Here is an 18,513-nt window from a genome sequence, read left to right on the forward strand (position 1 = left end):
TCACCCAAAGATCATCCCATAATTAAAACTGTGTTCATGTTTTGTGCCTTCGATCCCCAGAAAAGAATCTCATAGCAAAGAAGTGAGTGCCAGTAGGAATAGTATGATACCACAAGACATTGGCTGTTACAAATTGAAAATAGAACCCCAAAGCATAAAATGTTGATGACATTCTTTATGTCAGTATCCTTGTGTGCTCATTCCATATTAAGTGATGATCAATATTCATCCCTAAAAACATTGCGCTTGCTAAACAATCTATAGATTTATTATCTACGTCTAATGTGATAGTTGTTTTCCCTCTTTATGCTGAAGTACGTATGGTTTGCTTTCTATATATTCAGTGTTAGTTTACAATGTACTGGCCAGCTGTAAATGTTCTTGAGGGCTTCATTTGCTTTTTCTAATAGGAGCTCTGGTGGCTTTTCAGTGACACTGAGATGTGTGAGAAAAGTAATGAGACTGATTTTTTGTATCTAACAAAGCTGCTTTTTTTTTTTTTTTTTTTTTTTTTTTTTTTTTTTTTTTTTTTTTCCCCCTCTCCAAATAACAATATTGTCCCCTTCGAAGTAGTTCCCTTCATTAGCTATACATTGGCAGAAACGTCATTCCCAGTCTTGGTTGCAGCATTGAAAGGCTTCAACTGGCAGTGCCTTTAACATATCTATCACTTTCATTTGGATGTTCTCCAGAGTCCCAAAATGGTATCCTTTTAAGACATTTCTCAGTTTTGGGAATAGAAAAACGTACAAGGATTCAGATCAGGTAAATAGAGGGGCTGCAGTGTGACATGGGGCAGTGCCATGATGCAGCATCCACTTATCCACAATGTCCAGTCTCACTCAATTCATCAATTTCCTGAGCCTTTCAAGAACATCATTGTAAACCACTTGGTAGGCAACTGTACTAATGACATGCATAAACAGAGTTCTGACTGTGACATGGCCATAATTTATCTAATGACAGACGTGATGTGGCCTAAACTGTTTTAACCGTAATCCATGAAGATGGTCTATGACAAACCAGTCAATATTTGGGTTTTAAATAAACAAGCTGCTGATGGTCAAACACACATTTTATACTTTCTACATTTTTGTTGGTTTTTTTAATTGAGGGTCTCCCTGGGCAAGGTTTATCTCCAACGTGCTCTCCGCCTTCCAAAAATTATTTATGTGATTGAACAAAGTGTGTTCTTGACAAGGAATGTTCCCCAAGTACTTGATGGCATAATGTTGTTCTAAATTCCACTGTTCCATTTTTGTAACACATGACAAAAACATGTCTTCACTGATGGTGCTCTCAAACATCACATGATGGCTATACAGGTCCGAAACTTGGACTTAGCATCTCGAAGGGATGGACACACAGGCCTACACAATTAGAACAACACAGTGTTCCCAAATTGTTAACAGTGTCATCAACCTCATTACTTTTCAAAAGTATGTGGAACAGCAGAAGAGATCGAACCATTAATCTCTCTCTCTCTCTCTCTCTCTCTCTCTCTCTCTCTCTCTCTCTCTCTCTCTCTCCCCCCCTCCCCCCTTTCTCTCTTTCATTGTGAGGTACTTCCTACCCAAGATCCTTCCCAACCCTCCTAAAGTGGCATCCAGTGACCACCCAAACTACACATCATCGTAGACCATCCCTATGCCATTCCAATTCCCAACCTGTTGCCAGAGGAGTCATATACCTGAGGAAGACTCAGGTGAAAGACCTACTCAGTCCATGCACCCAGCACTTTTTACACCAGTCCTTTTAAAGGTTTACCTACCCCATTAGAGGCAGGGCCACCTGTGACAAGCATGCATATCATACACCAAACCTGCTGCTATCACTGCACGGCTTCTTATGTCGGCAAACTGTGTCTGAATATGAAATAGACCATCCAGTGGCGCAGAAGGTGTGATTCTGATGGCTGCTTCATATTCCAGGCCATCTGGATGTTTCCATGCACCACCAGCATCTGCGAATGACAAAGGTGGGCACTATCCTTGCAACATGACCTTCACTTGCCCAACCCTCCCTTTTCTCAGTCTATGTTAACCAACTGTTCCTGCACCCCCCCCCCCCCCTCCAACCAACAGTTACCCCTTCTTCTGTCTGATAATGCATTTCATGTCTCTGTGTCGCCTTTATTGCAGGCCGCTTACTCACTAGCTCTGATGGCCCATGTGTTACGTGTGTAGCCCATACACCTGCCACTGGTCTCTCGTACATTTGTAGCCAGCAAAGCTGCTGCCTCCCTTGCCTTGCAGCTGCTATTTTCCCACTTCTAACCCCTCTTCCTGCCTCTCTCCCCCTCTACTCAGCCCACCCACGGAAACTCTACCAGTCCATCTGTCAAACTGCAGTCCTGGAATTGTGTGTTCAGCTGGCACCATATAGGGCCTTAGGTGTGTGTGGAGAGGGAGATTTTCTGTTTATAATTAAACCTAAATAGTTCATAGTAAATCCCAATACTGTACATGCATTTTCTTGTCCAGCGTATCAAGCTGCTTGAACTTCTTGATATCACTGATGTCCTTCCTGGGTCACAATCTTTTTCAGCTACTATCTTGCTCCATCAGTATAGTAGTGGTATACTTCATAATATTTTCCTTATACCCAATACATTCTCCAGTAATGTAAAATGTTAAACTTGGACAAATACCTTAGGTAGATTTTCTTTTATCGTGCTCACTTTATCTTGAGGGATCTGTAATCATTTAATCATTTCACACCCAACAATCATCTCCCATCCTTGTGGTATCTCAGCACCTTGCTGTTTAGAGTCAGTGTCACATGATGCAAAGATACAACCCTTAATCATCATCAGGATGACGAAATCCGACTTCATATCTGTGAAGAGCATCAACCCATGTTTGCGTTTGTCTATTATTTACATTTACCTAAATCTTCTTGGTGCCCGTGGCCTTCCTTTAGTTGGCCACACATTTTTTATACACTGTCTGGTGTAATGCCCCTTCTATCATCATACTGAGCAAACACTATTGTGATTTGGTGCTCAAGGCTGCGTGCCCAGGTAAAATACATTGGCCGCGCACAATTGATATCATGGGTCCATCCTTTCTGGGTATTGTAACTGAGTCTGTCCCTGACTTAATGGAAGCAAGACAGAAGGAAGAGGACAAACCCAAGGCCACAAGGATCCCACAAATGCTGTAAGCCCAGCACTTTTTGTTACATTTGCTGCTATTTAGACACACAATAATAATAATAATAATAATAATAAAGATTTTATTGTCTTTAGGCCATTACAGCAATTGACAATGTCAAATGAAGATACAATTTATAATACAGTGTGATAAGGTATTGACTACTGAAATATTTTAGCTTAATTACAATAAATGTACAGTGGGTCATCTGTTGGATTACTGCATTTTACAGTTGAAGAATTCATTGATATCATAGAACAGGTGGGCAGTAAATTATACATGCTGTCTTTCTTTGAATGTATATTCAGGAAGATCCTGTATATCATGTGGCAGCTTATTAAATAGTTTGCGTCCTGTGACTTAATAGCTATTTATTGATTTTGATAATCTGCGGTAAGGCATGTATATGTATTTGATGCTTCTTGTGTTGTAACGATGTACATTTTCTCTATGTGTCACATCTTGTAGGTTCTTCTTCGTAAAGATTAAGACATTGTAATTTCCTCTGCAGTTTCCAGCAGTACTCTGTTTCCATTTGCACCACTTCACTGTTGTTGGTGTCAGTTCCATTGCTACCTACCATTGGTCAAACAATTCAATCCCCAATAGGTCCCACCTAACATAAAAAGTGTGATGGATGGAGTGGATTATCGATTTTCTGCAGAAGTTGGATGGAGGCACAGATGATGAATGGGGCCAAATGCTGTCAAAGTTTTTTTGATTGTTAACCATAAACAAACATAATGCAACATGTCTGTAGTATGCAGGCAACGGATGTTAAACTGTGGATCACACATGTCAGCATGTGACAGTTTCCCAGTGTCAAGTTGACAGAGTGAGGCAGTGTGATTGCATGACTAGCAGGAGATGATGGTGTTGCCCAGGGTGATGGACCTTGGACATATGGCTGCGGCACCATAGTTGTTTCTCAGTTGATGCCTGCCTTTCATGTCCTTCACTTCTTAAAACTCAAACTGATTTCTCTACAATTTGTAGATAATCTTTTGGTCTATGTGTTTTATCCTTGATAACTTAAGAATTCCATGTAGTCAACGCTTCAGCCTATCTCCTGCGATAAGTTACAGGTTTAATATTGCTACAGTTGTTCCTACATTCTCCATAATCTGGGCAAACCTTCCCCTATAATTATTTGCCAGTTATGCAATCCTTCTATAGTCAACTGGTATTAGTATTTTACAACCATAACTAAATTTATGATTCAGTAATACTTTTGTAATTGCCTGCCTTCTTTGATATTGGGACAGCTGCATTCTTCCTAAAGTCCTGGATATTTCACCTGCTTCATATGTCCTGGAAGCCAAGTGGAAGAGTTTTTAATTGGTTTGTCTTAATAATTCTTACAGATGTCTTGTGTCTTGTCAGATTCTTCTCTCTGTATCAGATTACCTATCTCATCCCCATCAACTTTTCTTCTCTTTCCGTTAATATTGTCATCGAGTTTGTTTCTTTTGTAAAGCACTTCTGCATATTCCTTCAACTTTTTAGATGTCTCTTCTTTCTTTAGTGCTTCCCATCTTACCTCTTCATGTCCATAAAGCTAATTTTCTTTTCTCTGAAGGTTTCTGTAAATTGCCTGTAAGTGGTATCTGCTGTGCCTGCTTTTCAACTTCACACTTCCTACAATCTGATTTTTAGCTATACCGATACCTGTTCCATTTGCTGTTACATACATTTCCTTTGTTCATCAATCAAATTTAATCTCTCTTTTGTTTCTTGCTAGGCCTTTTCTGTTTGCTTAGTTTTTTCTCTGCTGTCTTCTCCACTTTATCTCTCAAAGCTGCCAATTCATCTTTTACTGTATTCTTTCCCATTTCAGTTTGTCAGTCCGTAATGCCCTCTTTGAAACACTCTACAAAAACCACTTTTTTTTTTTTTTAAAAAAGTCCAATTATTGGATCTACTGTATGTTTGTAATTTCTGGAACTAATTCACATCTGCTGCTAGAAATCTTTTGCAGTAAAGAACACAGTTTATACATCTCTATCTTAACAGTGTATAATACATCTGTAATGTTCTAGTATCTCCAGCTCTCATACATGTCTACAGCCTTATTTTGCGAATCTTAAACCAAGTGTTTGCAGTAGATAGATACTCTGTGCAAAATCATAAAAGATGGCTTCCTTTTTAATTCCTTTCCCCAACCCATGTTCGACAATTTTTCCTTCTCTTTCTTTCCCCACTATTGAACTTTCGCATTACTCTTTTCGATTTTGTGTTGTTAATCCTGTACGTGCCTGACCAGAGATCCTCCTCCTTCGTGCCACCTGCCACAACACTTCACTGATTCCCACTATGCCTAACTTCAACCTGTACACTTCTGTTATAAAGTTCTCTAACCCATCTACACCATTAAGAGATCTAACATTCCACTCTCTCCATTCTCTGACCAAGTGATGGCTCTTTTTTTTTCAGTGTCCCCTGAGCAGTCGCACTTGTAGATTCAACTGGGGGATAATTTTACCTCTGTAATATTTTACTCTGTAGGATGTCATCATCATTGAATGATGCAGTAGAGTTGCATGTCCACAGAAATTATCGTGGCTATAGTTTCACCTTTCTGTCAGCCATACCACAGTATTGGTATAGGAATGCCATGTTTATTAGAGATTCAAGATCAGATTATTTCTCCTGAAACTACTGAAAAGGCTGCTGCCTCACTTCAAGAAAACATATGTTGGTGTAGCCTGTCCACAGATACTCTTCCAACATGGTTGGAGCAACTTCCATGGTACTAGAGGGAGTTGTATACTATTAGAACTGTAGGGGAAGACAGAGATTGGAATACACCCAACAAATAATTGAGGTTGTAGAAGTGTCCCTCAAATAAGAAACTGAAACTGGAACGCTTACCATATCCACCTTGCTGACTTGTGACATTTGACCTCACAGCACAAAAATTTGTAGCACTCAGAGATAATATTTTGATGATATTTATCACAATTTTAATGTGCTGATTTGTGGAGTTCTTTCAGTATGTCTTTTTTTGCCATTCTACACATTGGAGATCGGTTGGTAGGACATGTTTTGAGGCATCAAGGGATCACCAATTTAGTATTGGAGGGCAGCGTGGAGGGTAAAAATCGTAGACGGAGACCAAGAGATGAATACACTAAGTAGATTCAGAAGGATGTAGGTTGCAGTAGGTACTGGGAGATGAAGAAGCTTGCACAGGATAGAGTAGCGTGGAGAGCTGCATCAAACTAGCCTCAGGACTGAAGACCACAACAACAACAACAACAACAACAACAACAACAACAACACTTTTTTGCCATTTTGAACATAAGTAGGATTTTTGATTCAGTAGACTTGGTACATAGGCCTGAGATGGAGGAAAACATTTCTAAGAATGTACATTTGCAGCACAGCATTTTATGATAGTGAATCATGGACTGCAAAAATCCAGAAAATAAGATAATCAAAGTGTTTGAAATGTGGTGCTACAGAAGAATGCTGAAAAATAGATGCATTGATGAGGTAAGGATTGAGGAGGTCCTCTACAGAATACGCGAAGAAAGGAACATATGAATAGCAGTGACAAGAAGAAGGTACAGAATGATAAAACATATGTTAAAACATCTGGGAGTAACTTCCATGGTACTACACACAGCTGTATACTAATAGAACTGAGAGGAAGACAGATTGGAATACACCCAACAAATAATTGAGGTTGTAGAAGTGCTACTATGAGATGAAGAGGTTGGCACAGGAGAGGAATTCATGGTAGGCTGCAGCAAGTCAGTCAGAAGACTGATGACTTGAATAAAAGAATGGTATATTGGTGCACTATTTGTCCATTGCTCTGATTGACTTCAAACTTAGAAAGAATTATCTTGAAGACGGAAGTTTTTCCAAGTGCCTAGCAATATCCAGTACAGAAGAAAAAACTTTCTTATTCAGAAAGAGGATGGTGCACCATTCAACAAATTAAGTGGACTCGAAATGTTGCATCATCAATTTGCTCTTTGACCTCACAAGAGGACCGTCATGTCAGAAAGTCCAAGACAGGAACAGAGGGCTTAGTGTTTCAACCAGCAGATGCTTGATATATTTAATTCTAGCCAGTATTGATATACAAAATGATTATGGACAATGTAGGAAAAGACACAAGCAGACATATTTCCCATGTGGAAGTTTCTTTCTATATATATATATATATATATATATATATATATATATATATAAAACAGAAAGAAACTTCCACATGGGAAAAATATATTAAAAACAAAGATTCCAAGACTTACCAAGCGGGAAAGCGCCGGCAGACAGGCACATGAACAAAACACACACACAGAATTACGAGCTTTCGCAACTGGCAGTTGCTTCGTCAGGAAGGAAGGAAGGAGAGGGAAAAATGAAAGGATGTGGGTTTTAAGGGAGAGGGTAAGGAGTCATTCCAATCCCGGGAGCGGAAAGACTTCCCTTAGGGGAAAAAAAGGACAGGTGTACACTCGCGCACACACACACACACACACACACACATCCATCTGCACATACACAGACACAAGCAAATATGTCTGCTTGTGTCTGTGTATGTGCAGATGGATGTGTGTGTGTGTGTGTGTGTGTGTGTGTGTGTGTGTGTGTGTGTGCGAGTGTACACCTGTCCATTTTTTCCCCTAAGGGAAGTCTTTCCGCTCCCGGGATTGGAATGACTCCTTACCCTCTCCCTTAAAACCCACATCCTTTCATTTTTCCCTCTCCTTCCTTCCTTCCTGACGAAGCAACTGCCAGTTGCAAAAGCTCGTAATTCTGTGTGTGTGTTTGTGTGTTTTGTTCATGTGCCTGCCTGCCGGCGCTTTCCCGCTTGGTATATATATATATATATATATATATATATATATATATATATATATATATATATATATATAATAGAAAGAAACTTCCACATGGGAAAAATATATTAAAAACAAAGATTCCAAGACTTACCAAGCAGGAAAGCGCCGGCAGACAGGCACATATGTCTGCTTGTGTCTGTGTATGTGCGGATGGATATGTGTGTGTGCGTGTGCGTGTGCGTGTGCGTGTGCGTGTGCGTGTGCGCGTGCGTGTGCGCGTGCGTGTGCGCGTGCGCGCGCGCGCGCGCGCGCGCGCGTGTACATCTGTCCTTTTTTTCCCCTAAGGGAATTCTTTCCGCTCCCGGGATTGGAATCACTCCTTACCCTCTCCCTTAAAACCTACATCCTTTCGTCTTTCCCTCTCCTTCCTGAAGAAGCAACCATCGGTTGCGAAAGCTAGCAATTCTGTGTGTGTGTTTGTGTGTTTTGTTCATGTGCCTGTCTGCCGGCACTTTCCCGCTTGGTAAGTCTTGGAATCTTTGTTTTTAATATATATATATATATATATATATATATATATATATATATATATATATATATATATATATATATATACATACCTACTTACATCAACACCTTCAACCCATTACATGCAGTCTCCCATCCTTCATCAAAGACACCAACCACTTTCTCGAACACCTGGAATCCATACCCAATCTGTTACCCCGGAAACCATCCTTGTAACCATTGACGCCACTTGCGTATAAACAAATATCCTGCACGTCCAGGGCCTCGCTGCGATGGAGCACTTCCTTTCATGCTGATCACCTGCCACCCTACCTAAAACTTCTTTCCTCATTACTTTACCCAGCTTCATCCTAACTCACAACTTCTTCATTTTTGAAGGCCAGACATACCAGAAATTAAAGGGAACAGCCATGGGTACCAGGATGGCTCCCTACGCCAACCTATTTATGGTTCAATTAGAGGAAGCCTTCTTGGTTACCCAGGCCTGCCAACCCAAAGTTTGGTACAAATTTGCTGAGGACATCTTCATGATCTGGACTCACAGTGAAGAAGAACTCCAGAATTTCTTCTCCAACCTCAACTCCTTTAGTTCCATCAGATTCACCAGGTCCTACTCCAAATCCTATGCCACTGTCCTCGACATTGACCTCCATCTGTCCAATGGCCAGCTTCACACTTCCGTCCACATCAAACTCACCAGCAAGCAACAGTACCTCCATTATGACAGCTGCCACCCATTCCGTGTCAAACAGTCCCTTCCCTACAGCTTAGGTCTTCGTGGCAAACAAATCTGCTCCAGTCTAGAATCCCTGAACCATTACACCAACCACCTGAAAACAGCTTTCGCATCCCGCACCTACTCTCCCGACCTGGTACACTAGCAAATAACCAGAGCCACTTCCTCATCCCCTCAAACCCAGAACCTCCCACAGAAGAACCCCAAAAGTGCCCCACTTGTGGCAGGATACTTTCCGGGACTGGATCAGACTCTGAATGTCGCTCTCCAGCAGGGATATGACTTCCTCAAATCCTGCCCTGAAATGAGATGCATTCTTCATGAAATCCTCCCCACTCCACCAAGAGTTTCTTTCTGCCGTCCACCTAACCTTTGTAACCTCTTGGTTCGTCCCTATGAAATCCCCAAACCACCTTCCCTACCCTCTGGCTCCTATCCTTGTAACCGCCTCCGGTGTAAAACCTGTCCCATGCACCCTCCCACCACCACCTACTCCAGTCCTGTAACCCGGAAGGTGTACACGATCAAAGGCAGAGCCACGTGTGAAAGCACCCACGTGCTTTACCAACTGACCTGCCTACACTGTGAAGCCTTCTATGTGGGAATGACCAACAACAAACTGTCCATTCGCATGAACGGTCACAGGCAGACAGTGTTTGTTGGTAATGAGGATCACCCTGTGGCTAAACATGCCTTGGTGCACGGCCAGCACATCTTGGCACAGTGTTACACTGTCCGGGTTATCTGGATACTTCCCACTGACACCAACCTATCAGAACTCCGGAGATGGGAACTTGCCCTTCAATATATCATCTCTTCCTGTTACCCACCAGGCCTCAACCTCCGCTAATTTGAAGTTGCCGCCCCTCATACATCACTTGTCACTCAACATCATCTTTGCCTCTGTACTTCCGCCTCGACTGACATCTCTACCCAAACTCTTTGCCTTACATATGTCTGCTTGTGTGTGTATATGTGCAGATGGATGTGTGTGTGTGTGTGTGTGTGTGTGTGTGTGTGTGTGTGTGTGTGTGTGTGTGTGTGTGCATCCGTGCGATTGTATACCTGTCCCTTTTTCCACCTAAGGTAAGTCATCGTTCCACTCCTGGGATTGGAATGACTCCTTACCCTCTCCCTTAAAACTCACATCCTTTCATCTATCCCTCTCCTTCCCTCTTTCCTACTGAAGCAACCATGGGTTGCGAAAGCTTGAAATTTGTGTTTGTGTGTTTTTTATTGTGTCTTATCTACCATAGCTTTCTCGCTTGGTAAGTCACAGCATTTATGCAAATGGGGAGAGAGAGGAATGCTGTCTGATGGGGTGTGCAGGGACTAGAATGCCAACAGATGCAGTGTCAGGAGGTTGTGGGACAGAGAGATGGGGGGAAAAAGGAGCAAAAACACTAGAGGAGCAGGAAAGATAGGCAGATGGATTGGCAGAGGGCTGCAGATAAACAGGGTGGGGGATAAGAATGGGGAGGAGATGATAGGACAGAGGGGGTGGAAAGTTGGGCAGAGGGTGTGGGGACAGTATTTTGTCCTGGCTTCAACCTCATCTCCCACCCTATTTATTTGCAGCCCCCTGCCGACACATCAGCCCATTTTTCCCCACTCCTCTCCGTTTTTGTTCCTTTTTCCCCATCTTACTGTCCCACAATCTCCTGACAATGCGCATGTTGCCATTCTAGTCCCTGCACACTCCACCAGAGAGCATTTGTCTCCCTCCCCACCCATATACTACTATCCCTTCCCCTTACCCACCACCTCCAGAGTGCTGCTTGCTTCCCACATGATAGTTGCATTCTGGCCTAAGATGCTGGAGTTGGCAGTTGCACGCGCATGAGCTGTGCTTTCCTGTGTGTGTGAATGGCATTTGTGTCCCTTTACTGATGAAGGCTGTACCCAAAAGGTCTATGTAAGTGTCTTTTTAATTGTGCATGTCTGCAACTTAACCTGTCTTCTTTACAGTAAGTAGCAACCTGTCTTTTCCTACATTGTTGATATTCCTACCTGGAGTTTTCAATATGACAATGTGGTAAACTATTCAGTTGTGGTACGCAAAATTACAGTTGTGCATTTGGTGTTTCTCGATGATGCTCATTAAACAGAAGTGAAGAAACTCATGGCTGAATCAAATGGAATGGAGTGCAGTTTTTTTAGTGCTTGCAGGAATGTCACCATAATACCCGAAGAAGGAAATAGGTACACTTTCATCAAGCTGGTGTAGTAGTGGTAAATATGCTGTACAGCATTTTCAGTATCCAAATAAATACTTTCCTGAGTTTCATCTGCTCATTTCAGAAACATTCACCGTGTGCTTTTTAAACATTGTTTAGCAATTTTTTGTGCTTGTAATTATTTTTTAAACTTAAAAATAACAAATTATTTATTTCCCATAACATTCCAATAATGGTAATTCTAGAATGGCAACCATGCACCTGAAGTTTATGTACTGTACATCAAAACACACAACAGACCAGAGACTTTATTAACTTTTGGGCTACCACTGTGTGTTTTAGTTTTAAACACTTAGAACACTTCCCCCTGCCTACAATGACACTCAAAGCATCATTGCAACTGAGTGTCATTCAGACTGTAGACAGATCTGTATTAAGTGTTTGTGTGTGCTTAAACTAGAAATGGAGTGGTAGCTCAAAAGTCAAGTGAAGCCTCTGCACTGGTCTGTGTTTTTATTTACAGTGTACAGTGAATCCAATACGGGTGTGTGGTTGACTTCCCAGAGCATTCCTCTGGCCTCCTGTTCTATCAGTGTCTTCTTGTTTTCTACTTTTGACATTTGACATTGTGTGTAGTCCATTCATAATATCTCTGTCAGAATAATAGTTCTAATTTTAAATCATTGTTTATGAAACTTAAATTATTATTATTATTATTATTATTATTATTATTATCATAATAATCATACTTCGCCCCCCCCCCCTCTCTCTCTCTCTCTCTCTCTCTCTCTCTCTCTCTCTCTCTCTCTCTCTCCCCACCCTCTCTCCCCACCCTCTCTCCCCCCCCCTCTCTCTCCCCCCCCTCTCTCTCCTCCCCCCCCCCCCCCCCCTCTCTCTCTCTCTCTCTCTCTCTCTCTCTCTCTCTCTCTCTCTCTCTCTCTCTCTCATTGCAATTAAATGCTCATGTCCTACCTATTGACTGAGTCAGGATGTGCAGTGACAAGATGCTGGACTCATATTTAGGAAAATGCAGTTGATATCCCTATGCAGCCATCCTGATTTAGTTAGTGGCTCGATCTCTAATTATGCCAATGGGGCAGTGAGCCTAAACCTCATTTTATTCATTCCTCTCTCATTATATTTTCACATGCCTATGCCCTATTACATTTACTGTGGTTACTTTTGTACTACCAGCTACACTAGCCACATTGTGCGGAATGTTTGTTATCTTTTGTTTAATAAGTGTGAAGGCTTCACTTTTGGTTATCTTTTGCTCATTGAGAGAGGACACTCAGAGTCACTGACTCTGCTGACTGGACTATGGTGGAAGCTCAGTATGTCTTTCCACTTCCCAACTATGAGGAAAAAGAAGTTGCAATTCAGAATTACAAATCGTGTTAGTAATAGCATTATACTATTTATGATTTGTGACTTTGTTCAATGCGATGTATGTTTTCTGAATTAACAAGACTTTTTTAATTCCGAAAGTTTTAGCCTTACATTTGTGTATAAATCTCTGTGCTTATTGTTTTGAATGTGTGGTTAGGATAGATACCATTTTTATAGAAGACTATAATAGTAGCAAATTATGTTATTTTGAAAAGATGTAGAATATAACATTTCATGTTGAAAATGTAGTGCATTTATCACTTCTTGAGCCCCCTGTAACTAGCATATTCAGGCATAGGACTTCAAATATGTTTACCATGAGTAGTTAAGCTGATTTTGTAAGTGAAATCACTCTAATAATTAGTGAGAGAAAAATAGTAGTAGTAATACACGCTATTTAATTGTTTATGTTTCTAGGAACTGGTAGCACCAAAGACGGAAGAACCTGAGAGTGGTTTCATTGTACCAAATGTAACGCTCCCACCTCTGTGCTCCCCAAAATTTCGCCCAGGACCACCAAGTGCACTTGCACAGACTCTGACACACCTTGTTGCAAGTATTGTCATGAACTCACAGTGTCTCAAGCTACGGGATCTCTGCATTGCTCCAGAACATCTAGTCTGGGTATTACATTGTGATATGGTATGTCTTGATCATGATGGAGCGTTACTGGATGCTTGTCTTACAGCACTACTTGCTGCCCTAAAAACAAGTGAGTACACATGTAACTACGGTAGTTAGATAGATGTTTTTCTTAATTGGTTTTGTTGCCAATGAATGATAGTTTTGCTGGTCACACAGTCTGTTTCAGATATACTCAAGCATGCTTCACATAATAGTCTTTTGTTTCCTTGACCTTACTGCTTCACAAATGACAATATAAATGTGGTACTGAAAAAAAGACACCTAACACCAACAGAGACACATAACAACCAGAACAATTTAATGATGAATCTTGTATTAGAAACTTTGGGTGGTTTGGAGAATGGCAGACTGAACACATACATTGAGGCAAAATATCAGTTTGGGTGTTTTTATAACAAAATATTGTTGGAAGTCTAATTTTATGCACCCTTTTAGTCTAGTGTATTATTTAGTTAAAATGTGTATAGAAGAATGGTCTGTATTTGCAGTAGCAATTGTGTAAAGGTGCTGTGCTGTACGGTAATGTCTCCACAGTTTTGCCACACAGCAACCATGTTTATAATCCATGATGAAAACTGTTTCCCTCTTTTTTAAGATATTTTTTTAGTGCAATAAATATAGGCTGGAAATTAGAATTACATGCTGGAAACATTTTTTTTTAAACCAGTCTGTGAATTATTGCTTGAGTGGTAATTATTGTTCCTGTTGAAAAATTTCTTGCGTGGGGTACCAGATTGATTGCATGGATCTTAATCCATTAAATCTAGTAAGGTAGAACAGTAATTAAGATAACTGGTCTTGTATTATTTGGAAGGGCAGCATTTGAATGACCCATCCAACAGTCCAGACTTATGTTTTCGATTATTTCACTAAACCACTTAAGCCAGATGCTACAAAAATTTCTTTGAATGGGCATGGCCAGTTTCTTTGTTCAGTCTGAGCCTGTGCCCAGCACTTCCTTCCTTTGTCAGATAAGGTCAGTAGAATGTAAAACTAATTGAAAAAGTAGCAATAACTAACCGGTACAACTGTGGATTTCCATAGCCATTTAAAAATGATGTCTTTGTTCCCATATGTACCAGTAGACAGTCTTGGAAATGTGAAGATTTGTCAGTACTGTCATTTGCTGCTATGTAAAACACACAGATCATTAATTTCATCAGCTCTAGCTATCATAGTTTTCTTATATTCATGATTTCTTTTGCCATGTTCTAGTGCTACTTAAGCCCCTGAGAAGACAAATCATCCTGGATTTAAATAATTTATGTGTAAATCACCACTCAGTAACTCATAATCCACTTGTTCTTTGGAGAAAGTGCCTTCAATTTTATTATGAGCCATTTGCTTGGTCAAGACCAAACAAAGCAATCACATATTGCATGTTGTGGAAAAATTTGTTTGCTGGGAAAATTACCCCATCAACAAACACCATGAAATTGTGGGGATTCAGTGGAATGATAAGATGCATTAGTTGTGTAGGGAGTGTTCTGTTTAGGTGTTGAGTGGTTGTAGTAGCAAGCTACTGCATTTCACCACAATACAAGGGTAAGGCCAGGTGTACTTTTGTGGGTCAACAGAGAAACATGTTTCTTTATTTTATCCTTGCAATTATTTATGACAATGTCCATTACAAAACAAAGAAATTAATCCTGACTTCATAAGCCTGCTTCAGTATAAGTTGCACAAGTCTCAGGCTTTTCCTATGTATTGTTTCAACATAATTTATTTTTGGCTCACTGCATTATTTCACACCACCATTGAGCATTTCAAAGTGATTGCAGATTATGAACTCTGCATTTTTGGGAGACACTGTTTTGAAATGCCTATCAGGCTGATTTTTGTTGGTACATAAGGGGCCTTGGTGGAAGTCTGATTTTCCTTGAATTTTCTGGATATACAATCATCAGTCATCTTTTGAAGACTAAGTCTTATCACTGCAACCATATTTGTTTGTCTTCTGCTGGATGTTGTAATTCAGCATACAATTTGAATCACAAAATCCAGGTGATTCTTCTGTGGTCTTCCTCTACCTTTTTTCCCTAAAACCTCCTCCAGTGTGGTGGCCAAAAATTCATTGTGAAGTATTGTGTGCCCAATGAATTTTGTTTTCCTCTTTTTTAAACAAAATCAAAATAAAAAAAGTAGTAGGCATTTTGAATACCATGAATCCCAAGGCCTTTGTAGTCTGAAGTGTACAAGAGAAATGAAGTCTCTGCAGCCCATAAGTAGGAAGAGAAAAGGCACCATTCATCAAAATTGATAAGCAGGAGAGAGAAATATGACTTATTAGCAGAGCAGGGTCAATGTTGTTCAGGAAACACTGTATCTGTCAATGAAGACTTCGGAGATAAATGTGAATCCATAAATAAGTCAGTTAATAATGAAATTTCAATTGATGTTTTCCTCTGGCATATATCACAATGTAATAAGGAAATTTTGGACAGACTGTAAATAATTTAGGAGTAAAGGAAGCCACACTCTGAATAGCAAATGGGTTGAGTCATCGACACAGGTACACATAAGAGGATGAAAACTCTTCCAGCTTTTGGAAGAAATCTTTGATGAGTACACAAAAGTTAGGAAGTTTCCATTCTCTTTTATGTATGCCTGTTGACGACTCAACCTTCTGCTATTCATTGAGTGTTGACTTTTACACACAAATTACGTACAACCAGGAGGATTTCTTTTGTCAGGGTTTTGAGCTACACTACAACATGGAAAAAATCATGAATATAAGAAAACTATTCTAGCCAGAGATGATGAAATTAATGATTTGTTTATTTTAAACAGCAGCTAATGACAGTACTGACAAACCTTCACATTTCCAAGACGGTCTGCCAGTGCATTTGGGAACAAGGACCTTGTTTTGAGCGTGAGCATGAAGGGTGCAAATGCTTTCCATGCAGTCTTTAATAGTGGCATCCATCAGCTGGCTCTGGAAAGAATGCCAGAAGACCAATTCCAAGCCATGAAACAATTTCTTATTCATGTGTGAATCCATCATTACCCACTGTCAAGTTATTTCCATTATGAATATTCTCATTATGAATATAACATCAGCTAACATGGTCTTGCTGTGATGGTACTGCGAACAGCCAAAAGAAAGGGGCAAGAGAAGCATTTCTGAAACAAATAAATTTGTTAACACTGAATATGAATTTAAGCATTAGCAGGGTGAATATACCTTGAGACAACCAGGAAAAATGTGGGAATTTTTTCATCTGAAAAAAAAGAAACACAGGAATTTTTCATTGTTTTAGTTCGCAGTTAAATTTTTGTAATTTTGACTGGTGAGAAATGAAGGTCTAACAAAGAATTTTACTTTGGCCGACTAATCAGAATAATACTGCAGCAATAAAACATAAATGAGAAACTAATATGAAAATAAAACTTTAATTGCAAAGAAAATGTGCTACTTACAACAACAAAACACAATGCGTACACAAGAATTTTCTGACAGCAAAATGGCTGTAGGACAAAGACTGTGCAATACACTATGTGATCAAAAGTATCCAGACACCTGGCTGAAAATGGCTTAAAAGTTCGTGGCACCCTTCATCAGTAATGCTGGAATTCAATATGGTATTGGCCCACCCTTAGCCTTGATCACAGCTTCCAGTCTCACAGGCATATGTTCATTCACGTGCTGGAAGGTTTCTTGTGGAATGGCACCCCGTTCTTCAAAGAGTGCTACACTGAGGAGAGATATCGATGTCGCCAGTGAGGCCCAGCACTAAGTCGGCGTTCCAAAACATCCCAGATGTGCCCTATAGGATTGAGGTCAGGACTTTGTGCAGGCCAGTCAATTACAGGCATGTTATTGTCATGTAACCACTCCACCACAGGCCATGCATTATGAACATGTAGTCGATCATGTTGAAAGATACAATCGCCGTCCCCAAATTGCTCTTCAACAGTGGAAGCAAGAAAGTGCTTAAAACATCAGTGTAGGCCTGTGCTATGATGGTGCCACACAAACAACAAGGTGTCCAAGCCCCCTCCATAAGAAATCAACAACACTATAACACCACTGCCTCCAAATTTTACTGTTGGCATTATACACGCTGGCAGAAGACGTTCACCAGGCATTCACCGTACACACACCCTGCCTTCGCATCGCCACATTGTGTACCATGATTCATCACTCCACACAACGTTTTTTCCATTGTTCAATTGTCCAATGTTTATGCTCCTTGCACCAAGCGAGGCGGCATTTGGCATTTACCGTCGTGATGTGTGGCTTATGAGCAGCTGCTCGACCATGAAACCTAAGTTTTCTCACATCCCGCCCAACTGTCATAGTACCTGGAATGGCTCCTGATGCAGTTTGGAATTCTTGTGTGATGGTCTGGATAGATGTCTGCCTATCACACATTGTGACCCTCTTCAACTTTATGTGGTCTTTGTCCGTCAACAGACGAGGTTGGCCTGAACGCTTTTGTGCTGTCGGCCTGTACGCTTTTGGCTTGTACGCTGTTGTGCTGTGTGCCCCTTCACATTTCCATTTCACTATCACAGCAGAACCAGTGGACCAAGGAAAGTTTATGAGTGTGGAAATCTTGCGTACAGACATATGGCACAAGTGACACCCAATCACCTCTCCACGTTCGAAGTCTGTGAGTTCCGCAGAGCACCCCATTCTGCTCTTTCACAATGTCTAATGACAACTGAGGTCGCTGATGTGGAGTACCTGGGAGTGGGTGGCAGCACATTGCACCTAATATGAAAAACTTATGTTTTTTGGGGTTGTCCAGATACTTTTGATCACGTAGTGTACTTCATAGGAACAAAGTGCTTTTGATAAGTGTGACATCACAATTGCTTACTTTTCTGTCAAGTGCGAGAAAATATTGCGAATGGTGGTTTGAGAAACACTACTTGGAAAGTGAATTCCTTGTTTTACACTAGATTAATTACGTTAATTGTGAGAATGAGTGATGAATTTCTTAAATCATGGAGTGTTTGACTCCCATTTGAAAGTTAACACTTTGAGGACCAGTCATGTAGAAAACTTTCAGGTCCAGAAGACCAGCCATTTATGCGATTTTTTAAAATTTTACTGGCACATTAGTGTTTGGTGTATCTTA

At 40.6% G+C, this 18,513-nt stretch overlaps 1 protein-coding gene across 1 annotated transcript in view; it reads left to right on the forward strand.

Annotated features, from left to right (window-relative positions):
- Nucleotides 1-18,513, forward strand: part of LOC126281187 (exosome complex component RRP43-like) — a 123,856-nt gene that overhangs the window by 66,668 nt on the left and 38,675 nt on the right. The window contains exon 4 of the mRNA XM_049979887.1: nucleotides 13,199-13,493. Within this exon, the coding sequence (XP_049835844.1) occupies nucleotides 13,199-13,493 (295 nt within the window). The remainder of the gene's footprint in view (nucleotides 1-13,198; nucleotides 13,494-18,513) is intronic.

Source organism: Schistocerca gregaria, chromosome 7, assembly GCF_023897955.1.
Source record: "Schistocerca gregaria isolate iqSchGreg1 chromosome 7, iqSchGreg1.2, whole genome shotgun sequence".
NCBI lineage: Eukaryota > Metazoa > Arthropoda > Insecta > Orthoptera > Acrididae > Schistocerca > Schistocerca gregaria.